The following is a 27,945-nucleotide window of genomic DNA, read 5'->3' as shown; positions in this document are numbered from 1 at the left end:
TCATTCCATTGCAGACAGCCTTTACTGGCATCTGGGATTCAGCTAGAGCTAGATAAAGAGAACAGAAGAAATTAAATCAGCCTCTTTTTGCCCCACTCATGTGTCTTCATTTCAGACATGTCCCCATCTTATGTGTTTTGCAGGAAACAACTGGACGCTACTTTGAGAATCAGGCAAATTATCAGTGTGAGTCTGGCTACCAACTGGTTGGGAGCTCGGTGTTTATCTGCCAGGCGAATCGGCAATGGTACAGTGAATCGCCCCCTTACTGTGTTCCCCTCAGCTGTGGAAAACCACCACCCATCCAGCATGGCTACTCCAGGGGAGAAACTTTTGATATGGGCTCCAAAGTTGAATTTTTCTGTGATGAAGGCTATGAGCTGATTGGAGATGTTTATTGGACATGTCAGAAATCTGGAAAATGGAGCAAAAAGCAAAGCCCAAAATGTGTGCCAACAAAATGTCCAGAACCACCCTTGGCAGAAAACCAGCTGGTCTTAAGGGAAGTGACTTATCAAGTTGGTGTTGTAGAGTTCTCGTGCAAGGAGGGCTATGTTTTGCATGGCTCCTCTGTACTGAAATGCTTGCCATCCCAACGCTGGAATGATTCCTTTCCCTTCTGCAAGGCTGTGCAGTGTCCTGCACCTCCCTACATCCCCTTTGGTGACCCCTTGACTTCATCCCTTCATTTTGGTAGCACTGTGAAATACATCTGTGTGGATGGGTTTTTACTAAAGGGCGAGTCTACCATCAGATGCCAGGCTGATGGCTCATGGAGTTTGCCTTTGCCAGAATGCATTCCTGTGGAATGCCCCCAACCAGAAGAAATTCAGGATGGCATTGTTGATGTGCAGGGACTCACCTTCCTTAGCACAGCCCTATATACATGTAAACCAGGCTTCGAACTGGTGGGGAACACAACTATCCTCTGTGGAGAAGATGGCCAGTGGCTTGGAGGAAGGCCAGCTTGCAAACCTATTCAATGCCTAAGGCCTAAGAAGATCCTCAACGGCAAATACTCATTCACAAACTTCTATTATGGGCAGACTGTTAGGTATTACTGTGACAGAGGTTTCCAGCTACAAGGGGAGGAAACGCTGAGATGCCTAGAGACAGGGGAATGGAGTACGGAAGTTCCCTCCTGCAAAGCCATAAATTGCCAGCCCCCTCAGCCCATCGAAAATGGCTTTGTGGAGGGTGCAGATTATAGCTATGGTGCCATGGTCATTTACAGCTGTGTGCCAGGCTTCCAGCTATTTGGCCTTGCCATGCAGACCTGTGAAGAATCAGGCTGGTCTGGCTCCACACCAACCTGCCTCCCAACAGACTGTGGTCTGCCTCCTCACATTGACTTTGGGGAATACGTACAGGTGAGACAGGGGGAAAGACGTTCTGACCAGGACAATGTTAGAGAGAGTCCCTTGCTTTCACATACATTACTGGCTGGCAATTTGAAAGGCTTCAAAAGTTCCTTGAAGGAGGACAGTGCAATGCAACTCACCACTTTCTTATTTGGAACTGTCATTTTATACACATGTTATTCTGGCTACGAGCTGCTGGGAGACCCTGTTCTAGCTTGCCAAGAAGACGGGACTTGGAACGGCACTGCCCCTGCCTGTGTTTCGATAGAGTGCACCTTACTGTCACCCCCAGAGAACGGTTTCTTACATTTCACTGAGAACACACTCGGTAGTGCAGTGCAGTACACCTGTAAGCCAGGGTTCACACTTGTTGGCTCTGACACACGATTATGTTTGCCAAGTCGGCAGTGGAGTAACACTTCTCCGTACTGCAAAGCAATAACATGCAACTCACCTTCCCAGCTTATGAATGGGAACGTAAGAGGGGAAAACTACACGTATGGGAGTGTCATCTACTATGAGTGTGATCCTGGATACCAGCTAAATGGCCCCACAGAGAGGAGATGCCAAGAGAACCAGAAATGGGATGGCAGTGAACCAATTTGCATTCCTGTTTCCTGCCCACCACCAGTTTTGGAGAATGGTCAGGTGATTGGAGAGGAGTACATATTCCAGAGACATACAGAGTACAGCTGCAACAAAGGTTTCCTCTTAGATGGGGACAGAATTAGAGTCTGTCTTGCAAATGGAAGCTGGAGTGGAATCACTCCCATCTGCAGATCTGTGACCTGCCCTGTGCCACTGCCTCTTCCCAATGGTAGAACTAATGGCTCAGATTTTGGTTTTAAGCAAGAAGTGCACTATCATTGCAATGAAGGATATAGCCTGCAAGGAGTGTCTACACTTACCTGTCAAAGTGATGGTACCTGGGATTCGGAAGCTCCACAATGTGAGCCAGTTATTTGTGGACCTCCTGAAGACATCTCCCATGGCTTTCTGAATGGCTCTGGCTTTACCTATGGGGAATTTGTCCAGTATGTGTGCTTCCCTGGTTATGAACTGCATGGCAGTCCTTTACGGCAATGTTTGTACAATGGTTCCTGGAGTGGGAGCCTTCCATCTTGCCTGCCCTGTCTATGTCCTACACCACAGGTTCAGAATGGGGTCGTTCTTGGTACAGATTTCAGCTGTGGGAACAGTGCCCAGTTTCAATGCCTGGAGGGCTTCAAACTGCTAGGGCCTTCTGAAGTCACCTGTGAGGCAGCTGGCAAGTGGAGTTCTGGGTTTCCTCGCTGTGGGCAGATTTCCTGTGGCTCTCCACCCATCATCCCCAACACATTTATCAATGGGAGCAGCTCTACAGATGAGAACACCATCATCTATACCTGCTTGACAGGTTTTGTCATGCAGGGGAGCCCAGAACTGACTTGTGAGGAAACTGGTGTCTGGAAGGAACCATACCCAAGCTGTGAGCTGTTAAGCTGTGGTCCACCACCTTCTGTCCCAAATGCAGAGGTTCTTGGGAACACTTACACCTATGGGAACAAGGTCCACTACAGGTGAGAATACTGCTGCCACTCTCTTTCCATGAAATCTCTGAAGGAATGAAGATAGAAGGTTTATGCACCCTCAGTTAGGTACAAGTTTTTAAAAGACCTGGAAGAAAAGGTATGCCCTATCAGATGATTAGATTTACAAAGCCCATATTCTCATGCACCTATAAAAAATTACTTAGGCCGCTGTCAAAACTCCAGCAAGGTATTTCAGCCTGTTTAGCTGCACTCCTCTACCACCTTTAGTTTCCCTTTCCCCTTTGTGTTCCTCTTCTCCCTGGTCTAGACATTCAGGTTTTCGTAACAGATGGCAGCAACAGTCAACAGAGTATGCAATTTTTCTTCCCTTTTCGTACCCCATTTATGTCCTTCTCCTGCTTCAGGTGCTTGTGGTGATACAGAAGGGTTTATCTTCCTCTTGTCCCATTTTCTGTGCTGCAGCACTGCACTATCAGCAGGTGTTGCTAATGCAGTTACTCTTCTGTCAGATATGAGAGAAAGGGGTTTTTGTTAATTTCCTGAAGTGTGTATGCTGTGGATCTCTTTCTCCAAGGTGAGGAATTCCTTGGCAGAAGGAGACTTTTTTTGGTAGTAAAATCAAATAGTATGGGACAGAATTGGGAGATGGCATGTTGATGAATTTAACCGTATCAGTCATTTCCATGCATCTTTAACAAGGTGAAGGGGGTACTTGTGTCTGCCTTTCTACAAGTGAACCCATTTGTGCAAGCCAGTTGAGTTGCTCTTGGTGAAGCACTGTATGGGACAGAATGAATCAGCCTTAAATGTCTAAGCAGATGGCCTGTAGTCAGCCCAAGGCTTGGTTTGTTCTTGAAAGAAAGTGAGGTAATCTTTAGAATTGCTTGGCACTTACACACTGTTTACCTAACCAAAAAACCCTCCTTGCAAAGGAAAGGACAGTGCAGGAACTGCACTAGAACATTCAGGAACCGCCAAGCACTAAAGCCACCAGTTCACTTTCCACTATGGTGCTGCAGTAGCATGAAGCAGCTGGAGGCGAACTCTTCCAGCTCTTGCAACACAATAAACTTGGTTACGTGAAACAGAGAAATCACAAGGTGTTCTTAGGAACAACTAATGCTGAAAAATTATTGTCTGACTTTGTAACTTATGGGTTAGCTCCTCCCTAGCCATGTGTCTGTAGTCAGGTCTTCATGTTGTGTTGCAGGTGCCTGGAAGGCTACACGATGGTGACAGAGGGGGATGTACGCTTTTGCCAGGAAGATGGACAGTGGTCTCCTCAAAATATTTCCTGTTCCCCCAGAAAGTGTCCCATCCCAGGAAATATCACGCATGTAATTGTACTTGGGGAGAACTTCACTATGAATACGAATATCTCCTTGTCATGTGTAGAAGGCTATACTCTGGTAGGAGCAAGCATATCTACATGCAAGGTATAGTGCTATTTGCGCTATTTTATTTTTCTGGCTTTGTTAAATTCAGGAGTCTTCATACCCTCATTAGCTTTTGGTCTTCAATTGCAGACAACAAAACAATTTAAAGCAAGTCCTGCAAAATATAGTATGGTTCCTTGTTGACCAGTATAAGCCATTATTAGTTTTTCCATATACAGACTTTCAGACCTAGAAATCATTTATTTCTTCTTCCATCAAAAACTAATGTCATCATTTAGAAAAGCATTCCTTTTATCATATCTCAAGGAATAAATATGTCCAAGATTTAAAAAAAAAAATACATCCAAGGTTTCTAATGTATTTTTAGGATTATGTGCAGAGCTCTTTTTCTCTAGAATAACAGCAATCACACATTTTAATCCACTGTGCAGCTGTGGAAATTTAAATCCTCCATATGTTAAATATCCTCAACAGTTCTGCTAGTAAACTCTTGTCACATTAGCTGTGGATAACCTTGATTTAAGCTTGTAAATAGGCTTTTTAAAGTCACTAAGTCTGCTTATCTAAGAAAAGCTGAGCATGCATGTTTTTGCACTGTCAGTGCTTTATAAGGAGAAGTTATCCTTTTTTTTGTTCTTTCAAAGATCTTGCAAGCAGGAGTAAGTGTGTTTGATCAGTATCTCTTCAGGTATCAGACTTTCCTTAGAGAGTCTGGGAAGGCAGCTGAAGAACTTGGTCATGGTGTTAGGCATTCAGCCAGGAGAGTAGTAGAGAACATGGACACGGGCATCTGTAATTTTCATTCTTCCGATATGTTCTCTGAGCTGTTAGGTGACCATGTATGCTTTTCCAAGCTTCTATTTCTCCATTTACTTTTGGTTCCTTCTGTCTTGTAACTCTAAACTGAACATTCCTGCCAAAGCTGAGCCCCAGTCTATGTTAATGTCTTATAAGTGTTACTTAAATTACTGAGTTTTATTCAGGATTGCCACATAATCTTATGTTAACCACATCTGTACAGGTACAGCCATTGCATTCTTCTACTATGGTTTTCCTAACTTTTCGTTTAGATACAAATTAAGCATATAGAGTGGTACCTTCACACTTCTAATTACATTTATTTTTCAGGAGAGTAGCATTTGGGTGCCACCGTTATCTGATGACATCTGCATTCCTGTGTCTTGTGGGACCCCAGAGTCTCCAGAGCATGGATTTGTGGTTGGCACTAAATACAATTATGAAGACGTGGTTCTTTATAAATGTGATCCTGGCTATGAATTACAAGTAAGCAAGCTCAAATCACCATCACTCTGAACATCTTTAGTTATTTTCAGTTCTTATGTGATAACTGTGAGAATGTATTCTGTCTGGTCCATATTGATATATTGCCTTACCAGAAGCTGCACATCTGCTGGTTTTGTAGAATGTTCCCAGTATGTTTGGGGTAGTCCTTGAATGACATAAGAGTATAACTGAAGCTAATATAAGCATCCTGTTCAGAAAAAAATGTTCAGCAGATAACTTTGAGTGTTGGGTTTTTTTAACCAAAGTTTCTTTCGGCCCTCTGCAAATATAGCATTATATATTCTTGTGACCATCAATTATGGAAGAGTTAGTTTCTCACATATGGCTCTCTTGAGCTGATTTCTCTGCCGGAGTTGGATTGCATTCCTCCCTCAATTTTAAAATGTCCTAAGCATTAATGCCTGCTCCATTGTGCCTTTCAGACTTGAAGCTCCTGATAAATCCCACTGCCCTCAGCTCCATTGCTAGGTGGTATGAAAGTGATATCTTTTGTCTTAGTAAGGCAAAGAGATTCCACTTTGTTCAATGGCAGCTTTATTCCCTGATGGAGAAAGGAAGAAAGTTTTTTTTCCTGTCCATTATTTTTGTTATGAGCATTGGGCTCTTATTCCCACCTAAGCTCTGGAGCAGCACTGTTGTCTTGTTACCAGGGCTCAGACTAGCCAATTCGGAGCTGCCTCAGGTGTGTTTTCAAAAGCTGCAGTGATTTCAGAAATGAAAGTATGTTGCCTTGGCACAGTATGGCCTCCACCGTCCCTGGGTAATGGCAGAGTAGGCACAGTTCTTCCTAGAGGCATGAAGTGGTGAGGTGTCTCCAGGACAGAGGCTGTGTCTTAATGCTGTGTTTTGTGAGAACCAAGCGGAATGCATGATTGTGCTTCCTTTGTGCTGTCATAACACCAATAATAAATTAAGAACTTCACGCATGTGAATTCACTCAGTCGACAGTGAATTCAGTCAGTCACTCAGTATAAGCTTGAGAGTTTAGAGAATGCTTAGATAGCAATAAATTTGATTTCTGTTATGGTGCCACATAGGTAATATCATTGGGGATGGAGAGATAGATTAGTATTTGGACAGATGGATAGAATTGCTGTTTCAAGTAATTTTTGGAGGTAATAAGCCAATGCTTTCATACAGTAAAAAGTGTTTCCAAGCTTTGTATTCCAGCTTGGCCACCTAGTGTCAATCTGTCTCACTGGTGTTGAAGAGAACTGCTTTTTTCCCTCTGAGGAGCAAAGTCCATTGGGTGTAATGTCATACAATGCCTGTGTCAAACCGATGTACCTTGCTGCAAGGGACAAATTTAGATGTTGTTCTCCATGTCTTGAAATAAAATAAGAAATTATTTCTGGGCTGTTAGACTGGCTATAAAGTCTGTGTGTAAGACAGGAATATCATTCTTTTTAAGCAAATGTAAAGAATGAGTGTTTGAAATGTGGTCAAAATAAGTACATTACATGTATAAAACACAAGCTTATATCGTTGTTGAAAAAAATGCTTATTAGATTTTCTGTAAGTCAGTCTTGGAAGGAGAAATTGTCAAATTCTCTGTCACTTGTCAAATTCTGATGAACAGGGATGGTATACTAACAAGAAAAATGATACTCCAGGGAGAAGGACAAGAGTACTGACTAACTAGACCGATATACCCATCACTTTGCAGGAAGGAGGTCTACCCTTAATTCTGCTAGTAGACATGGGCTGTGTGTGAGCTACACATGAAGGGGAAACGTCTGGCCTTGTTGGATTCTAGAGTTGATTGGTGAAAAAGTTGACTAAGTAGAGTTGTTCTTTGAGCATTTTCTTTTGTTTCACAGGGTAATGCAGAACGGATGTGCCAAGAAGACAAGCTTTGGAGTGGCACAGTGCCAGTGTGCAGAAGTACGTTCCACCTGAGTTTATCACTTAAGTTGATCAAGGGTGATTTTACACAACAGAAAATACTAATGCTCATTTTGTTTTATAACTCATACTGTCTGCATTTGCCTAAAAATTTTTGGTAAGTACCAGCCTGGAAGCCTGGAAGAGTTGTAGAATTGCTGGTGTGTGCAGATAAGAGTGTGAAGGAAATCACTACACCTTTCTGCCTAGTTCCTGTATCCAAAAGAAAGCTGTGCAGACAGCTTCCAAGTTTAAATAGTTCTGACACTTGAGGCCATGATTTCTGGATTTACTGAGGACCTCTGACCACATTAGTTGCCAGGAGTTGCAGGTAGTTATCATCCTCAAATGTGGCTCTGGCTACTCATTCTCAAAAATACACAACTTCTGTGAGATGTCTGATGCCCACTGACTGCAGTGCCAAAATAGGAATTGTCTGCATAAATACTTAGGTGAGCTTCAGCTGTAAGTGGCAACAGTGGAATTTCGTGAGGCTTCCTGCCAGCACAGCCACAATATATTTTGTCTTTAGCAGGAACTAGAAGCACCAAGCATGATACTGTTCTGCTACTCAGGGGCAAATATAATGTCTGGGAATGCCCAGATAAACACTGTTCTTTCCCTGTTTCTCAGAGTAAAACTTGTGGAGGAGCTGTGAACAGGACATACCATATGCATTATGTCTAACTGGAACATACTCCTTGTTTTATAGGAGTATCATGTGGACCCCCAGACATGATAGAAAATGGATCTGTTCAGGGACAGGAGTTCCTGTTTGGCAGTGAGGTTTTTTACAGCTGTGACCCTGGCTTTGAACTACAGGGACCAAGCCGAAGGATTTGCCACGTTGACAAAAAGTGGAGCCCCTCTGCCCCTTCATGCATGAGTAAGTAGCAAGCAAAGCAACGTGGTGGCAGTTTTCCAGGAGAGCTGGGGAACAAACTGAGAAAGTGCTTTGGCTGGCTTCCTTCCAGTCTCCGCCTCCAGCTGGAGGGCTGTAATAGGAGGAACCAGAGGAAAGTCCAGCAGAGAAGTTCTCCTTGGGAGTTCCTCTATGATCTGAAGGGAGCTCCTTTTGGCACATTAAAAAGGCACAAGTGTAGAGTCACACTCGGGTCAGTAGGGGAGGACTGTGACAGCTGTATTTTATTTGCCTTGGCATTGTAGCGCACAGAACCTTGCACATCATATGCAATACCAAGGTTAATGTGTCCTGGGCAATCTGTATGTCTGGAGATCAAGACTCTGCTCCCTAGGATCAAATCTTGGCTCTCTCTGCCGCAGAAGGTGATTAATTCTGGGACCGTGGAAAGAAAGACTTGTGACTTATTTCATACAGCATATAAATAAAATGCAAAGATTTTATCATCTTTACCAAGAAGTTATTTCCCATGTTCTCATGGCGATGTCATAGTCCCACCTGTTGCATTATTCTTTATCATCGTTAGCCAGTTTGGCTGGTCTCCAACAATAGGTGTGGGATAGAGGGCAAGATCCTTTTTAAGTACTGTCATTTTTCTTGGGAACATCTTGAGACACCTTTCACAGTTCAGGGAGAAAAGGAGACTGCAAATGTAGCCTACGGGCTGCTCAGAAGAAATATTCTGGATCACTCTGTTTGACTGAACACACCTCATAGCTTACAATACCGTCAGATACGTTTGGGCACATTCTTTCTCAGGTGACTGCAGCCTGAACACCAGGAGAGAGGGCAGGCAAGGTATTGCATAATACTTCTCCATAAAATACTTCACAGCTTCTTTCTTCCCATCTTTCCATTAATTCAGTGTGTGAACAGAGCCGTCAGACAGTGTGTAACAGAGGGACAGAATAGGCTTTGTTTTGTGTATAAAACCAAAAAGTTTTCTCCTCTCCTAGGAATTACTTGTGGGCTGCATCCCTCAATAGAAAAAGCAGAGGCCATATCTACAGGAAGCACATACAGAAGTAACGTAACTTTTGTGTGCAGCTCTGGATACCATCTTGTTGGGCCCCAGAATATCACATGTCTTGCGAATGGGAGCTGGAGTACACCCTTGCCATTGTGTGAAGGTAACTTTTCAGTTTCGTGGCCTGGCACATTCTGATCTGGGATAAGCAATATCTCTTCCCTTATGCAAGCATATAATATGATCTAAGGATTGAGCTGCTTTCAGAAAACAATTCTGTAATACGCATTAAAAATGGTGCCTGAAAAATGAAGTGTCACGAGGAACACTGCCTGCTACCAGCCCAGAAAGAGATTAGCCATCGTTTTTCTTAAGGTTTTAAAGTGCAGTTAAACAAGCTTAATGAGTTACTTGCCATCTTGGAAAATCAAACCCCTAACAAAAGGTGATGGATTTGATGTATTGTGAGGACAAGTGACTTTTCTCCGAAGTGGCCTTCTGTAGTCAATTATTAAGTTTATATTCTTTTTCTGAACCTTGGGCCCCAAGGACAGTTTCAGGAGCTCGGCATTTAACCTCCACACTGCTCACATGGACAAACACCACGAATGCATGATGTGTACCGTTTTGCAAATCACTGCTTTCAGGTGCTCCCTCAGGAGAATGAGTGCAGAGCAAGAACTGTCTGTGTCACATGGAGTCAGCAGTACTAGGTGGAAGCAATACTGTCAACCCATAAAGAGAACAAAAACTTAAGACTTCAAGTTTGAACAGTGAGTCAGTATTGTTGAATGACTCTTTTCAAAGTGAAAAGCGTAGAGAAGCTTACTCAACTGCGTATCGTTAACTTGAGTGTTCTCCATTCCTGGACTCTTTGCCATGAAAGTACAAAGCTTTGTACTTTTCCTTTCCTCTCAAAAACACACTAGTTCATTTCTTGCCCATTTCAGGGTCTTGTCCCTGCTGCATGTACTTCAGGTCTCTGAAGCTAGACTTTAGACCCAGCATCCTGCTTGCTTTTCATAGTTGCTCTTGGCATTTTTGTATGGAGCTAATATGTTGATGCCTCCACACCCAGATGCGCATACAGATTCAGAGGGGACCAGCACGCTATCACAGCTTCACGAAGTAGGACAGTGTATGAGCTTCCACTCAAGCAGGTGTTAGGTTCCTGTCACCAGAGCCATGAAAACTGCACAAGGGCTAGGGACCAGCAGAAATCAGTGCTGGGCAACCACACAATGTACAGATCACTGTGCATTAAAGTAATGACCTGATGCCTCACAGACCTTATCGCAGCAAGGAAAAGTTGATAGGGTATATCCACATCAGGGAATCATAGTATGGTTTCAGTTGGAAGGGACCTTAAAGATCATCTAGTTCCAATACCCCTGCCATGGACAGGGACACCTCCCACTAGATTTGGCTGCTCATGGCCTCATCCAGCCTGGCCTTCAACACTTGCAGGAAGGGGGCGTCCAAAACCTGTTCCAGTTCCTCACCACCATGGTTGTGAAGAATTTCCTCCTTATGTCTAAATCTGCCCCTCTCCATATGTATATATTATAGCTGTTGCCCCTAGTCCTATCACTACAATCCTTTGTAAAAAGTCTCTCTCCAGCTTTCTTGTAGGCCCGTTCAGGTACTGGAAGGCCACTATAAGGTCTCCTTGGACCTTATAGTTCTCTTGGAGCCTTCTGTTCTCCAGGCTGAACAACCCCAACTCTCTCAGCCGGTCCTCATATGGGAGGTGCTCCAGGCCTCTGATCATCTTTGTAGCCTCCTCTGGACCTGTTCCAACAGTTCCATATCCTTCTTATGTTGGAGATTCCAGAACTGGACATGATACTCCGTGTGGAGTCTCACAAGAGCAGAATAGAGGGGCAGAATCACCTCCCTCGCCCTGCTGGCCATGCTTATTTTGATTCTGCCCAGGATATGCTTGGCCTTCTGGACTGCATGCGCACATTGCCAGCAGTTTGCAAAGCCTTCTCTTCATCTGTTGATATGAGGTCACCATTTTCATTCATCAGTGGGGGGGTGTTCTCTTTAACCTTCCTTTTCTGGTTGACGTACCTGTAGAAGCCCTTATTGTTAGTCTTCCCTTCCCTCACCAAGTTCAGCTCCAGCTGGGCCTTGGCCTTCCTGACACCATTCCTACACAACCAGGCAGTGTCCCTGTACTCTTCCCAGATTCCCTGTCCCTGCTTGCACTGCCTGTGCAGTTCCCTCTGGCTCTTCAGTTTGACCAGCAGGTCTCGACTCAGCCACGCTGGTGTCTTCCCTTCCCTGCTCGATTTCCTGTATCTGGGGACTGAGCACTCTTGCGCTTTATGGAAAGCATTCTTAAATATTTACCAGCTCTGGCCTGCTCCCTTGCTCCCAAGGACTATGTCCCAGGCGGTCCTACTGAGTCACCCCTTGAAGAGCTGGAATTTTATTTTCCTGAAATTTAGGGTCCTGACTATACTCCTGGCATGTCCAATAACCTTCAGGACCTTGAACTACACCACTGTGTGATCACTGCAGCCCAGGCTGCCTCCGATCTTAATGTCACTGATGAGTTCATTTGTATTAGTGACCATCAGATCCAGTATTGCAACCCCTCAGGTAGGGGTCTTTATTACCCGGGTTAAGAAATTACCTTCTATGCACTCTAAGACTCTCCTGGATTGGCTACAGCTTGCTGTGCTACTTTTCCAGCATATGTCAGAGTGGTTAAAGTCCTGGAGTAGGATGAGAGATTGTGAGCGTGAAGCCTTCTGTAGCTGGAGGAAGAAGGCTTCGTTGGTTGTCTCTCCCTGATCAGGTGGCCCGTAGTATACACCAATCACAAGGTTCCTTTTGCTGCCTCGGTCTTTTATTTTGACCCACAAGCTTTTGTCCTGTTTGTGGCTACTCTTCAAAGACAGCTCTTCACACTCGGTCCATCTCCTGACACAGAGGGCAACACCTCCACCCCTCCTTCCCATTCTGTCCCTTCTGTATCGATAGCCACGCTCCAGTCTGGTGGCAACCAGATCATAGCTTTCTAGTAGCGTGGTAGGTTCCAGCTCCTCCTGTTTGTTGCCCAAGCTTCATGTGTTTGTATAGAGGCATTTCAGCTCAGCTGTTGGCTGCATCACCTTCTTAGTGGAAGACCCTTTATTTCGTTTAAACTGTTCTGTGGAAGTTTCCTTCCTGGCTCCTACTACCTCAGGAGCCCCCCAGCTCACCTCCACAGGACTTCAACTGTGCTGTGGCATCCCCAGGGCAGCAGGTGGAGGGCCCATACCAGCACCCCATCCCACCAACCATTGTGCGTCCTCCTGCAGTTTGTCAGAGACTAGCCTGATATTATGCACCTCCCCTTCACATCTAGTTTAAAGCCCTGTCAATGACCCCTGCAAGCTCCTGAGCAAAGACCCTCGTCTCCCTTTGAGAAGGTGGTTCCCATCTGATACCTGTAAACCTGGTGGTGTGTAGGTCATCCCATTGTCAAAAACCGTAAAGTTATGATGGTAACACCAACCCAGGAGCCATGTATTAACAGACCGGACTCATCTGATCCTTCCAATGTCACCACCTGTAACTGGAAGGAGGGAGGGAAAGAATCACTTGGCCCCAGATTGCCTCACTAGCTGTCCCAAGGCCCTAAAATCTCTTTGTACTACGAACTTCAGCTTCGTCACTTCCCACATAGATCAGCAGTAGCGGGTAGTGGGCTGATGGCTGTACCAGACTGGGGAGTTTCCTGGCAATATCCCTTAGTTGGGCTCCTGAGAGGCAGCAGACTTCCCTGTGAGTAGGGTCTGCTCGACACTTTGGACCCACCTTCCACCTGCTCACACCTCAGACAGTTGTTGCCCCTGCTGCCCTGTGTTTCCAGTGCAAGCTGGTCCCGCTCCCTGCAGCCAGAGACCTGGATGGCTGCATGTTTTCGGGGGAGCTCAGTCTGAGCTGACACATCCCTTCTGACAGGTGCAGAGGATGCAGCCACCCGCCAGTGGACAACTTGGCTCGGCTCCTTCTCACGAACTGAACACAACTCCTGAGCACAGAGATTGCTCCCTCCCTGCCTTTGCAAACTGCTCTCACAAACTGCAGAGCCTGCCCTTCTGCTGAGCCCACCCCTGTTTGCACACTCCTGTTTGCTGCGTTCCTAGGGCGCTGTTTAAATCTTATGCAGCTGCTTCGAAGACTGCCGACCCACCGTGGCAGCTGCTGGGACCGAGAGTCAGGAGGCACCTGCCCCTCGCTCCCTATTGATGTTCCCTTCCCCCACAGAGCACGTTTTCTGCCTCAATCTAGCACCTGTGTGCAGCACTTACCATGTCTGCTGCCTTATTTAGCTGTTATGAAGAAGTCTCTATTACCTAGTCAGGCATCTAAGAAAAGTCACACACTAGCAGAGCTGAACAGGTGTCAAGGAGACTGTCTTGAACAGAGTTGAGCACATGAACTCCTTCTTCCTCTTGCCTGATGGCCTTGTGTCTGTCTGATAGTTTAATCTTCAGTCATTACACAGACTGCCTAGGAAAATCAAATGGAAAAGGGGATACAGAACGGAGTCTCTTGTGTAGCATTGGTGACCCAGCTTACACCATCTGCCAAATGGCTTCACAAACACAACTGAGGATCTTGAGGGGTGCAATTAATAGTATAAGTGTCAGCATCTTGCACCAAACACATCCTATATCTCGTCTGGTATTTCTTGTCAGATGAAAAGGAAGGCACAAAGGCCTGCAAGTTTCTAGAGTATCTCTCAGTGACAAGAATGAACCGTTCTTCTTCTGCCCCAGTGACCCCGAATGAAGCCATAAATATGTCCTCTTCTCTTAGGCACTGTCATATTTTGCTGACCTGAAAAACATCTGGCTGTGGCTTTTCTCCATCACTGGGAGGAGCTCCTTCCCTAGCTTGGCTGCATTTTCTTCCCAGGATTACTGAACTCTCTCTCATTACTCTTCATTATTTATTAGTCGGTGGGTGCTACTTTAAACATATTGTCTGAGTAATTCAGGAATGTTGGAAGTACAGGTGTAATATCTAGCTGAATTAATGAGAGCTCTTCCATTGCAGAGACCAGATGCAAAGTTCCAGTTTTCTTGCTGAATGGGAAGGCTATTTATGAAAACAATACAGTCGGCAGTACAATAGCATATTTCTGCGAGAAAGGATACAGCTTGGAAGGGGAACCTGCAGCAGGGTGCACAAGAGACGGAAGATGGAGTAGTCCCTTGCCTCTCTGTAAACGTGTGTGTTTTCTTTGTAATGAAAAAATGGTCTCAGTTTGTAAGCACTAAAGGCTAGGCTACTCTTCATTTAAATTGACAGTAAATGAGAGCAACTTCTGCAGATCTTTGTGGAAATGTACTGCAATTTTCTTCCGGAGAGGTGATGAGCAGAATCTGTCACTTCTGGTTTAAAACATTGGTTTGGCCTGTGTTGAGAGATCTGTTGGTGTGAATCCCATTTTTACAGAGGAACAAAGGGAGCGGTTACTGAGATATGTTAGAGCATTAACTTGGCCGAGTGTATTTTTGTGATAGTAAAAGAATAGGCTGTGTTCTGTGTAGCTCCCTTTAGTTGGAAAGCTGAAATAATGTGGAGTCCATTGATATCACTTGATATATGAAGAGGATTTATGACCCAAATCTCGTAACATTGCATCAAATTACAAATTGGACTTGCGTGCAGCATCCATTTCTTTTGCTTTTCATATGATTTGGTTTTGAAGTTTGCAGGATCTATTCTGAAGTATTCTCTTGCTTCCTTCCATTCCTTTTTCCCCCCTTCTCCTTTTCCCTCACACCCTTCCTTTGAACAGCAAACCCTTGTCCTGTGCCTTTCGTAATCCCAGAGAATGCCCTTCTGTCCGAGGTGGATTTTTATGTTGGTCAGAATGTATCCATCAGATGCAGGGAAGGCTACCAGCTGAAAGGGCAGTCTGTAATCACCTGTAATGCTGATGAGACCTGGACTCCAGCAACAGCTAAGTGCGAAAGTAAGTACATGAAGTACAGTTCCACAGGGGCTTGATACTTTACAGAGGGCTGATGACCACAGCTGTATCACACAGGAGAGTGACAGCACAAACATGGCAGCAGGGTGCTCCACCTAGGTAGTTATTCTGGGAGAAGAGAGCTTCTATTGCTTATTACCATTTGGAGAGATGGGTCTCCCTGAGAGATCCAAGCACATAAAAGCAACCTAAGAAGCTCTACATAGGAGTTATTTCATCTTTCTATCAGAGTTGTTTCTTGAAAAGGATCCAGAATATATCTGTGTATGTTAATGCACCAAGTGCATTTGTCCTACTGTCTACTAGGCTCTATTGTAATTTTCTTCCCAATCTACCTTTCACAAGCACTGGAGCTGGAATTTGTTGTTAGATACCATAAATATCCCAAGAATGATGCCTGTGAGATTATGGGTGATGAGGTGAGGGTTTTAGGGAGAGGTGCTGCATTTTGTTGCATGTCTTGATGCCGACAGAAGGCATGGTGTCCTTTTGCAGGCATGTCTGAAAGCTTTTTGGCTTCTTGCAATGAATATTGTTTATTTCAAACAATGACATCACTTCACTCTACAAACCCAGTCTCACATATATCCTGGGACTATCCGAAAGTTTCTGATTTGTGTGATGGATATAGCCATTGTTGCATTACCTAAAACTGCTGTTCCTGGCCATCTCCCTTCTCCCTGGGAGTACGTAAAGGTTCTTCCTGTGTCTGCACCATGAAGTCCTGCTTACTGATTTCCCATCGGAGGTTTCTCTCCCGCACCCCCAGGTCCTTTGTGCGAAGTGCTGTATCCAGGATGAGAAACTGTATTGTGTAGGCTTTGCAGCTCACCAGATTCTGCATGGTTTCTTTTGTTTAGAGATATCCTGCGGGCCCCCAGCTCACATAGAGAATGCTCTGATTCGTGGTAGCTTCTATCAGTATGGAGACATGATCACATATTCATGCTACAGTGGGTACATGCTGGAGGGGCCCCTGCGGAGCGTTTGCTTAGAAAATGGAACATGGACAACACCACCTACCTGCAAAGGTGAGTCTTATGAACAGAAGCATACTTTAACTTGCCATAAGTATGAAGGTGTCATCCTAGCCGCAATAAAAATGGAAGTGAGATTTTTGCTCATTTCAGTGCAGTCATAGTTTTACCCAAGGGATTTAAAGTGCAGGATGTTGTTTTATTTCCAAACGAAAGTGAAGGCTTTCACAATTCTTCGCTTTAGTCCTTGCTAATCTTACAGTTTCTTTTCCTACAGTGTTGTATCCTTCACCTAAGGTCCTCTCTCTTCACATCTTTTGTGAGAAAGTGACAAAACTAGTCATCTAGACATGCTGAGCTGTTTCAGATAAGCACGGGCTGTCAGTTTTTCACAAAGATCAGGCACTGAAGAAAACAGAAGTAAGAGATCCAGTGGGTATTTAGTCTTTCACTGTATTTAGAGCTTGACACCTTCTGAAAATTGTTTTGCAATAAAATGCTTGAGGATAGGTTGATACAGCTCACTAAACAATACACACTAAGTACTGCAGAAAATTCATAGTTTTGGAAAAATACCAAAGAAAAAGAGACAAAGTCTAGTCTTTCCACCTTTGGTGTACCAGCAGTAAAATGGCACTTTTTGGTTTGTTCAGAAAAAAAAAAAAAAAAAAAAAATTGAATTAGCTCTTCCATAAAGAAAATACAAGTGAAAAAAAAGTTTTGAACAGAAAATGGGGGGAAACAGCACAAAATGTAGAAGAAACCATAAACTAAACCATTGAAAACAGATAAAAGCATCTTCAAACACTTGGTTAAAATTGAAGGATAAGGTGTAGCAAAGGGGTTGCAGGATGACAGAGCTTTGATGGAACATACCTTGACACCTGGGTATGGGTATAAACTGGAGAGGGGTAGATTTAGGCTAGACATAAGGAAGAATTTATTCACCATGAGAGTGGTGAGGCACTGGCACAGGTTGCCCAAGGAAGCTGTGGATGCCCCATCCGTGGAGGTGTTCAAGGCCAGGTTGGATGGGGCCTTAGGCAGCCTGGTCTGGTGGGAGGTGTCACCGCCCGTGGCAGGGGTGTTGGAACTGGGTGGTCTTTAAGGTCCCTTTCTACCCAAACTTTTCTATGAGTCTATGCTTTGCGATTTCCATATCAGCACTTGACTAGCCTTTTGCTGCCAGATAGCCCTAGAACACTGAGTCAGCTGCACGCTGAAGTCCTACCTCAGATGGTGTAAAAGCAACCATACTACAAATGGAGCCTTAGGTATTTTGTTTAGAAATGTGAATATTAAAACTGAAAAACCTTAGGACACCTAAGTGGCCAGTCATGAGCACCCCCTAGCTTGAGAACTCCCATCAAAGGAGTAGGCTTGAGAACTCCCATCAAAGAGGAAAGGTGCCATAATGCTCATCTAGGAGTGTTACAGCCATCATCAAAGCTGTCAGATCTGCTCCCCTCCTGCAGGTCTTGGATTCCCATGTTGAAACTAGAAGCAACAATACTTCCTACCTACTTGGCAATTTTCTCTTTAAGTCAGAAGCCCTTTGGAGATGGATTCTGTGCTGTGCTTAACCTGACTAACCAGGGTCTCCTTGCAGTTTTTTTATTTTGACAGCAAAATATTATGAATGTTAAGACCAAGCTGAGCTGTATTCCCTACTCTGTGAGAGCAGGTGCTCTGCTAAAATTCTGTTTCTGATAGTCATAATTGCAGTGTCTAAACATCACGACTCAGTAGGCCATTTTGAGGAGACCCAGAACTAAAGAAATGGGCTTGTAACTTCTGAAAGTTTCAGGAATAGAGAAGCTGCTCCTGAAAAACAAGTTTCTCCTGGTTATATGACCTTGGCTTGCCATTTACATGAAGAATCACCTGTCAAGTAGCCAAGTAAAGAAGATGTACAGTAAAAACACCTATGTTACTTCAGATGTCAAGAAGTCTCCAAAAGTCCTGTTTGAAATTTATGCTCCCAAAGCACCAAGCCCTTTCTGAAAAGTTTACTACTTACTGAACTGTGGTAGCTACAGAATTAAAGGGATCACTGCACAATAGCTACTCTACCTAAGATAGAATTCTTTAGCAGAAGTATTTGGATATTATTTCTTCAGACTGTCACACTTCTGATTCTTAAACTGCCCCTTTAATACCGCCAGCTTTACTTTTTCTTCTTATTTAATATTTATTAGTTACACAGAAACGTACTTTATGCCAAGGACTGTAGTTTTTTGCTAACAGAGGTTCTTGCCAGTTGTTACTAGCAACCTGGAAAGGCTGATCTGCAAAGCACTTTCGTACATGTGTCCTGTTTGCAACATCATGCAGTCCACTGGAACTGTTAAGAGGAATACTTATTAGGGGAAATTATTTCAAATAATGGAGGGAAGAGCTGGACAGATGATCAGGGTATAGTGCAGGAAAACAAAGCAGAAAAATTTGCCTTTTGGTGCATTAAGGAAGAGGAATACCAATTTCCCTCTGCACCTCTTTTCACCTAAAAGGGGAAATAAAAAAGGACCAAAGATGTTTCTGAGAGGGCAGACCTGTGTTTTCATGACACATGTCAAAGTAATCTTTCAAAATTGCTTTATAATTCATTTGAGAGATTTGCCTAACAAAAGGCCGACAGGACCCAAGCCTTTGTGGTCTACATCAGAAGCGACATGAAAGCAGTCTTTGTAGTGACTCATGTTGCATTTCTTCGTTTTGGCTCTGTGAGTTGATTATTAATGTGAACTAAGCCTGCTTGAAACGTTCTGGCCCAGCTGAACAGGTTGGTTAATGTAAATATTATAATTAAAAAGCAGACTTGCTAGCTTCTTTGGGAGAGCTCTCACCACAGCTGCACTTACCTGAATGGCTGTTGGTTAGAGGTTGCAGGCCAGATTCTGATCTGAGTTTCAGGGGTGAGAAGTATTAGCCTGGATTAGCCTGTCATAAACGCCTGCAGGACTCAGCAGGCTGCACAGATGCACACAGCTTGTCTGACTCCAGTTTTTTCTCTCTGAAATGCTCTACAATGTGTCTTGTCTTGTTTGCCCTTTGCCCACACCTTGCTGATTGGGAGTGGTTAGTGTGGAGCTGCTAACCAACAAGTTTGTACCCCGTCAGGAAAAGAGCATTTATGAAGGGGCATTTAAGACATGGAGGAAATTTTTCACTTGCAGCCACAGGAAAGTTTTTTGGCAAAGCTGAGAACAGATACCAGAATTTTTTTCCCCTTCTTACCCATGGTTGTCTTGCAGCAGTGTAATGTTTTTGTGTCCTGTGGATATAACTCCCAAATGTGCATTTACAAGGAGATCTCAAAGACTAAAATTAATACCATGGGTATGAGATCTTCTACCACTAACTGAAGTCACAATTGATAGCCCTCATTCTCTTCCCACCACATCAGCACTGTGTTTGCCCTGCTTGATTTTATAGTAGCGAAAAAAGAGAATGAAATCCCAGCTTTACTTCCTGCCTCAAGTCTTTCTCTATTCTTGTCTGTCAAGTAAAGAATAATCCCCACAGCTACAGACACAGAGTCTCTGCCTAAATTGCTGTGTAACAAGTGCACACTTCGGGATAATACTGTCTTACTCATTCAGTTTTGCAACCAGGGCCTGGGCAGGAACCCAGGAAAACCCTATCTCTGCCTGAGATCCTGGATTGCTAAGCGGGATGGGGTTGCCATCCAAAGTGATTTCTGGAACTCGTGGAATATCCACAACTTCTCCATTGACAGAGATAAAGTACATATCAGAGGCCAGTTTTCATGGGCTTTGAATTTAACGTGGTATATCATTTATGCACAAGCCTTTTATCTCCCATTCCATTATACAGTCATGGGATGTTGTTTAAGTTGTGTGGATATCACACATGCTTTAAATGTTTTTTAATTCAACTTCCATAATTTTTCATTGCACAGGGGAAGGCTGATCAGCACACTATTCTGCTTTAGTCAGCACCCAGAGACAAGCTGTCTGCATGGCCATAGGTATCTTCACAACAAAAATTGTTAAAAATACCTGTTAAAATACTGCAACTTCTGTTACTCTGACAGATCCTAAGGTCTCTTCCCGTTTTCATTAGCAGATGACATTTGATCGGAAGACCCTCGAGACTGAAAAATAAAATGGCAAAAGATTTGGTCTCATTTCAACAGACTCCAAGCTACAACTTGGCATGGCTTAGCTGCTAGAGTGACTGAAGTTTGGCTCTATCAGGGAAAGAGTTGCATTCTTTCCAATGTGGAGCTCAGGGCTGAACAGTGTTTCAGTGCACTAAATCACTGTTTGTACTTAATAATAACAGTGAACAAGATCTGAAACAGTTTCAAAGCCTAAACATATTTTATTCACCTAGTAACTAATTAAAGATAGGATGCATTTAACAATTTGGGCTGAGTTTCCTGAGGTTACTCTTTGTTCATAGCTACCACTTATTACAAGTTAGTCTGATTACTTATTTGTTCTGTAGTAGCATCTCAAAGCCACAATTTTTGATCTTCTGTATATAGTATGTACACCAACCTGAAAAGAATTGTGCTTCAACAAAGATCTTTAAGTCTAAAACATTTGTACTTACCTTCTCACCTGATTTTGTAAAGTGGTCCTAGTTTCCCTGTAGTACCGAAGATATGTCGAAGAAAGTATGATGAACTCCAAAGCCTGTCCAGTTCAGGCAACATACTGGGCTAGCATTATAGATTGTACTGCAAATTCCTCACTTTTATGATTATGATCAGATGCTTATTAACAGGAGCACGAGCCAAGGAGCACCAGTCAAGCAAGAATGCTAAGTAAGATTTATAATCACACTTTGGGTTCCACGGGTAAACATTCCACTGTGCCACCGCTGCACCCTTGTTGGTTACTCTTCATTACACTGGATGATAGTACAATAAAAATTGCTTGTTCTACCACAGTGTTTAATCTCACTCTCAACAAAACCGATATTATGCCAGACAGTATTATCTTGGTGTTTCACATCAAGGTTAGAAGAAAGCTTTATGTTTTTTTAGAGTTAATTTGGAAGAAGGGAAAAAAGGGGGAGGGATAATTGGTTTTGTTTGAGGTGTCTTGTTTTGCTTTGTTTTTAAAAAATAGGAAAACAGATAAAGCATAGCATTAGACTTGAAATATCGTCCAAGTAATTTACTCAACTATGCTAAAAACTTCTCAGTTTTCGTTCTTGTCATAGACTGGTTTTGATTGCCTTAATATTTTCCACGCCCTTCCTTACAGTACCTAGTCAGATAATCAGTGCCAGAAAACAATGTAGCAGTTGAAATAAAAATTGAGTTATGTTTCTGAATTTTGCTGCATTTGAACTCTAAATTATGCAACTGCAAAAATCTGTGCAAGGTATGGAATTAGTAGGCTTCTAATTAGCCATCTTCAGTTTGTCATGAAATTGTTTTGTTTTCAGCTGTCTGTCGGTTCCCGTGTCAGAATGGTGGCATCTGTGAGAGACCAAATGCCTGTTCATGTCCGGATGGCTGGATGGGTCGTCTCTGTGAAGAGCGTATGTATATCATTCCTAAGGGTAATTTCAAAGATGTAGGTAAGACACGTGAATTTACTGCAGTGAACTGAGTGGAAAAATAAAGGCATAAGAGACACAAACATAAAAAATATTACTTTATTCTGCTTGATGAATTAGAGAGAAGAGAAAGGACTAACTGATTGCTTGTTTCTAGACAAATGAACATTCTCTGACATCTTCAAACCAAAGCAAGTACTTTTTTAATTGATGTGATTTTGTTTCTGGGTGTTCTTTCACTATGGTTGAAGAACGGCCTGCTTATTTTTCTAAAGTCTGTTTCTAATAGCAATACCTAATGGTTTGGGGGAAAGAACAGTGGTTAGGACAGAAAAGGTGTGAGTGCGCTGCTGGTGGATACATTTGGTTTTTTGGTTTCCTTTTTTATCACTCTGTGATTATGAACCTGATCAATTCATGGTCAAATAATATAACTGTGCCACCTTTTCCATGCTGTCCTTCCTGACCTGTGTGCCTGTACCCTACAAATCTTCTGCTGGCTTTTCCTGGCACGGCTATTGGATCTCTTCCACTTGAAAAGAGGCAAATTTGACTCCTGAGTCTGTCAGAGATTCCCTGGGTTGCCAAGGGATGCCAGTTTGTGCCATGTTTCCCATTTTCTTCATGGTGATCTTAGCACAAGGAAATGGCGATGGCTAACTCTTTCATGCTGGCATAGCTTCTACACAAGAAGCCTTGGTACGGCATAGAGTAGGAAAGTACCCTTACTATATTTAGTGCTCAGTATGGCCCCAATGTAGAGCTTTACCATGTCCAAGAACACCTGCAGGTAAGATGGTATCACTGTCCCTAGCTCTGAGTGTACACAGATGCCTACAAAAAGATGTGGCACCTCATCCTCTAGTTCATGGAGAGGAATATGGTTCAGGCATTGTTCTAGGTAGATACATCATATATTTAAATGATCCTCTGAAGAATCTACCTCTGCAGCTTTCAAGTATTCTCCGTGGCAGTGGCAGTTCTACATGGCACAAATTGGCTGTCAATACAGAATGAGGAGAAGAGATTCAGTGAGTTTTGTCCTTCTGCATGTACAGAAACTCCAGCTACGTGGTGCATTCACACAGCTCTTTTTTTGCTGTACCACCATAGCCAGACATGCAAACTCAGCCTTGTTTGTTTCACAGTTTCAGCAGAAGAGGACTGAATTCTTTGTCTGGCAGAATTGTGTTTGATATGCCACAATTTATTTCCATGCCTTACCATTAGTAGTGATATTTAATGCATTCTTCAGGACCAGAAGACAAATTTTATGCCCCCAGTCATTTTCATCTGTCATCCCAATTCAGATCCTGTTTTACTTTATAAGGAAAATGAACAGGCAGCTGACTAGCCAGATCACACTTCATGCAGATACAGGCACTAGCACTCTTTCTCCCCTCACCTGCCCTGCCGCTTTACTTTGGCATAGGTAGTAAGGAGAGAGGAAAAGGATTCCCACAATTGGTTAGGGGTACATCAATTTTGCAGCATTGCTTGTCAAGCAAGGTGCGCCAGTGAACAGAAAAAATAAGTTTGTCTTTGGAGTTGAGTGCCTGTTCTGAAAGTCAAAGGGATTTTTGAGTGCTAACATTGAGCACGGACCTGTTGGGTTCAGACCACAGGTGAGACCACCGAGCTCTGGCAAAATTCAGTCACCTTGTAGTTCACAGTACATTTCTCAGATAACAGGACAGATTCATTTTCCTGAGAGAGGCCTGACCACTCTAAAAAACATGCAGAGCACTGTTAGTTTAATAATATAGACAAGTAATTCTTGGCAATATGGGTTAGTCCTGTGAGCTCCATGGAAGTTCACTGTTCTTTTCTTATCCAGGCTGACTGCACCTGCTCAGCTTGACCTCTGCTGTGCAGCAGAAGATTAAGAACCTCTGTGTCAGTCCTCTGCATCCCCCATCCATCTTATCACTATAAAAGTCGACTAGGAGGGCCACTCAAGGGTCTAAATTGGAGACCCAGCTCAACTCTTGCTCTTCTTTAAGAGCATGTTCACACAAGTACTTAATTCTGTTAGGGTAGTGAAGATGACAGTTTTGTGAAGGTACTTAAGTTATGAACAGTGCACACATTGGACAGTTCTGCAGATCTGCTCATATGAGCAGTGTAGCTTGATTGCTCCTCAGTTCAGAGGCCATAAGCAACTTGGTATCTTGCTTTGTTTCCTCCCCAAGGCTTCCAGCCACAGTCAACCTGTTGCACCCAAAATGCCTTGTAGCAGAGCTGTCTTTCCTTCTGGGGCTTTGGCATAACTTGTATCAATATGTTTTCACTGGCCCAGATCAAGTGCTTTTCTGTGGGCAGTGCATAGATTAATTGTTTCGGATGTTTCATTGTGGGACCCCAGGGAATCCGCAAACAATCGGGTTGTTTGCAATTGAAGCATGAACTGATTTTGTTAGCCGCCATCACAGAAGTGGTCAATGTCTGTAGATCTTACATGTGAGAAACAAGCAAACGGGCTTCTGAAGGACTCTAGCAATGGCTCCAGTCTGTCTATTTGTCATCATTCCATCTCATTTCTGGCCACCATGCCAGTCATATTTGCTGCTAATGCCTTGTGGGTAGGTCCCATTCAGCAATTCTGAGGAGTTGTGGAGTTTCTGAGTAAACGTAAGTTCTTTTCTTGCACACTCATGGAGACAATTCTTCTTACTTGTTCTCTCCTCCCCTTAGCAATATGCATTCTGCCATGTCTCAATGGAGGTCGGTGTGTGGCCCCTTACCACTGTGACTGCCCCACTGGATGGACTGGATCACGCTGCCATATGGGTAAAATTCCTTTCACCTGCTTTTTTTTCTTATTTTTTTGTGACTCTACTATCAATACCTAGCACAGTTCACTAAGGACTCTGTAGAACTACTAAGCTTCTCACAGGAAAACCCAGGCCTGTAATAATATTCCTGCAGGACATGCTGTCCCCAGCTGCAAACTGTTTTCAGATTAGTCCCTGATGAGTCTTTAAAATCATTGGAGAAGTTTGCTCCCAAAAAGGACAGACACCATTCACGAGAGTGTTCTCTGCCATAAGTAGTGTAGAGGAGAGAACATTTCGAAAGAGTAGAATAAAACTAGACTGTGCATTCCAAGAAGAGTTAGAACTTCATTTTCAGCTTCAGTGCATGCAGTTCACTATTAAATTCACAAACAAGCTGCAGGTACTACAGAGGTTTTTGATCAGGTGCCTCTCTGGGTTAGGGGATTCTCACTTACTGCCTGAGTGCTGAGCTAGGCAAGAGGGCATCCTTGTTAAAGAATCCTTGGATATAATGGGTACATGGTACACATGAGGTGCCATGCAGATGGTGTGTGAGTGCCTTATGTTAGATATTATCTAAGCACTCTGAACAAACGTAGTGTATGCTACATCTTACTACATCTTTTGCTTGCATGTTAACCAAAGTTGAAGGGCCTGTAGCACACCAAAGCAGTGAGTGGTAGTGAAAGGAGTAATTCTAGGTTTCAGATCTGTGTCCTGGTAAATCAGCTCATGTCAGATGAAACTGATTTGGAATTAGAGGCAAAATTTGAACCCAAGTTTAGAATACATGGTTCCATATCAAGACTAAACAACTGTCAGGCTTTGAAATAGCCAATAAAACTCAATAAAACTCCATCATCAAAATGCCTTTCAATCATTATTAAATCTCAATCACTAATAAATGGTATCTATTTTTGAAAATTATTTTAGAGTTTGTTCACTATTTTTATTGCTCCTTGACTGATTGTTAATGAGCCTTAACACAAAAGGCCAGTTTTGCCTTGCTGCAAGACTTTGGAGTGCCTGTTTGGGTAAACTGAAGGAGGCGTTTGTGCTTTTATTAATATCATATTATTTGTTCAACTGATAAGAATGAGCCTGGTGAATAAGTTGTGTGATGCACTGCAAAGCCAGCCTTCCTTCGGCAATTTGAAATCCCAGAGTGAACTTTTTAACTCAGAACTACTGTATTTTGAAGTGGCAACTGCTTAGCACATAATGCATAATTTCCTCTCATATTTCACAAACTTTGCAACTATAAAGCATAGGTGGTTGAGGAGGACAGATGGTGCTTTCATTTTCAGGCCAGCTATTCAAATATTTTCAGGCTGGCTTGCTTTTCAGTAGCTGAAGAAAAAATTCTAGTGGGCAACTCTAGCTGTGCCACAGCCCATTCATGAAAAGCTCATCACCACTGCTTATTAACTTGTTAAACTGCTTCTCATTTTACTTACTGGTCTTGACCTTTTGCCATGACAGAGCAAAGCAAAATAAGAAATATTTAGTTTAACTGCAGGTCTCATAGGAATAATTACGTATATAAAGTAGAGCTAAACATGTTTCATTCATATGCTTCATTCCAGAATCAGAAGTCATTTTCAATATGACAGACTTGATACACTTAATCGCACAGGGATGGTCCATTTCTGTAACCCCCTGGCATTGTTTGTTTGTGTTTTGGCCCAGAGGAATCAGAGTAATTTATTTCAACCTCCTTTTGCATTCCTGTGATTACTCATTTCCTTTAATTCCATTTTAATCAGTGTTTCCAGTGGTGCATAATCTTTGCAGAAATATCATCCACCATTTGTCGTCACTGGTGTCTTTAAGTCTGTCCTATAGATATGGCATTATCTCCTTAAAAGGTGTTACGTCTTTCAGCTTTCCTCTGATGTAAATGTCTGCATTTGAAGGACCTCATTATGTGAGTCACTAAATTTGTTCTGTAAATTGTGCAGTGCTTTATGTTCCAGTCTCAAAATTGGGAGGAAGACTTGAAGGTCTGACTTTTGTTTGGTTAGTTGTTATGCTTGGGTCAGGCTGTCACACAAAAGCAGGTACAGCCATTTCACAGCTGACCCAGCACAACCCTATCAGGGAGTCTAGTAATTGTTCTCTAGTTCAGATGCCCTGTACCACTTAGCCACACCTCTTATGGCTCTCCAGTGTCTTTCAGCAACTTACTGTCATTCTCTACTTCCTCTCCTTATCTCTGTACAGATGCCACTGTGTCAAATCTTACTCCTTGCCTGCTGTTGATCTGTAAATGGCTTTCTGGCCTTTAACTTTCTCTCTTTGTGCTGCCCATTTCTATACTTGTTTACTACATCTGGTGTCTGCTGGTCCTGGCTACGATTTAACCATCACATTCCTTTCAAATAAATATACGTATTTTCTTCCTAGAAATAAGGCCTGATCTCCTGTTGATATTTAGACTTTTCTCATGATTCCTCCTCCTGCTTCCAGTTGCATTTGTTTTTGTACCTCAACTTGGGGCAAAAAGAACAGAATTTTTTAGGCAATGTAAAATAATACACTGGCTGTTTCATGCAGCTCATACACCAAGTGTGTCAGCAAAAGTAGTAGAGAGAATCAAATCACATTCAGCAGAGATGTGCTTCTAAGGCTCCTCTTTCTAGAGCAAACCATCTTTTACAACAGACTTTCAGCTGATGCTTAATATTGTAGTTTTGAGAGTAATTAATTCTTAACAGAATAATGCAGGCAGGATTTTCAGTGCCATGTTCCTTAATCAGCTTGTTGTGGTTGGGCTTATTAATGCAACTCTCTGTGTGTGTATTTGTGTGCAGCTGTTTGCCAGTTGCCTTGCTTAAATGGTGGAAAGTGCATACGACCAAATCGGTGCTATTGTCCCTCATCATGGACTGGACATGACTGCTCTAGGTAAGTGTTGCTGAGCACTGTCCTGTGGCTAACTGTACTTAACTCTCAATCTGAAGGACATGCAATTAGTTTTGCACATTTTGAGCTCCTCTAGATCCTGCAAGTCCGTCATCATTGGATGGCTCATGATTTATGGGCAATCTGAAAAGCCCTTAGACAGTACTCTGCAAAATGTTACCAGACTTCTAGAAGACTCAGGTAATGGTACATTTACATGTAAGAAGGCAGGCAAACCTGCAAGGTTTAAACTTGGTTTTAATGGTGTAAATGGAAATGTTTGTTGTGATGTAATGCAGAAAAGTCTTCATTAAATCTGGGTGGCCTACTGTGTAAAAGTGTTAATTTTGAACTGTATGTACCTCAGGTGGGCCCAG

The 27,945-nt window shown here is 43.1% G+C and overlaps 1 protein-coding gene across 3 annotated transcripts in view; it reads left to right on the top strand.

Annotated features, from left to right (window-relative positions):
• The window catches only part of SVEP1 (sushi, von Willebrand factor type A, EGF and pentraxin domain containing 1), a 133,745-nt gene that overhangs the window by 99,512 nt on the left and 6,288 nt on the right, over positions 1-27,945 (top strand). The window contains exons 38-49 of one of the 3 annotated variants that reach the window (XM_054053673.1): positions 144-2,920; positions 4,104-4,329; positions 5,419-5,574; positions 7,416-7,479; positions 8,192-8,365; positions 9,358-9,531; positions 14,430-14,603; positions 15,178-15,354; positions 16,233-16,403; positions 21,774-21,869; positions 24,582-24,677; positions 27,478-27,571. In XM_054053673.1, the coding sequence (XP_053909648.1) occupies positions 144-2,920; positions 4,104-4,329; positions 5,419-5,574; positions 7,416-7,479; positions 8,192-8,365; positions 9,358-9,531; positions 14,430-14,603; positions 15,178-15,354; positions 16,233-16,403; positions 21,774-21,869; positions 24,582-24,677; positions 27,478-27,571 (4,379 nt within the window). The remainder of the gene's footprint in view (positions 1-143; positions 2,921-4,103; positions 4,330-5,418; positions 5,575-7,415; positions 7,480-8,191; positions 8,366-9,357; positions 9,532-14,429; positions 14,604-15,177; positions 15,355-16,232; positions 16,404-21,773; positions 21,870-24,581; positions 24,678-27,477; positions 27,572-27,945) is intronic. The other 2 variants (XM_054053675.1, XM_054053676.1) reach the window with 2 other exon arrangements.

The sequence above is a fragment of the Cuculus canorus genome, chromosome Z (genome assembly GCF_017976375.1).
Source record: "Cuculus canorus isolate bCucCan1 chromosome Z, bCucCan1.pri, whole genome shotgun sequence".
NCBI classification, from domain to species: domain Eukaryota; kingdom Metazoa; phylum Chordata; class Aves; order Cuculiformes; family Cuculidae; genus Cuculus; species Cuculus canorus.
Note: the sequence above shows the minus strand (reverse complement) of the source record. Positions and strands in the feature narration are given on the sequence as shown.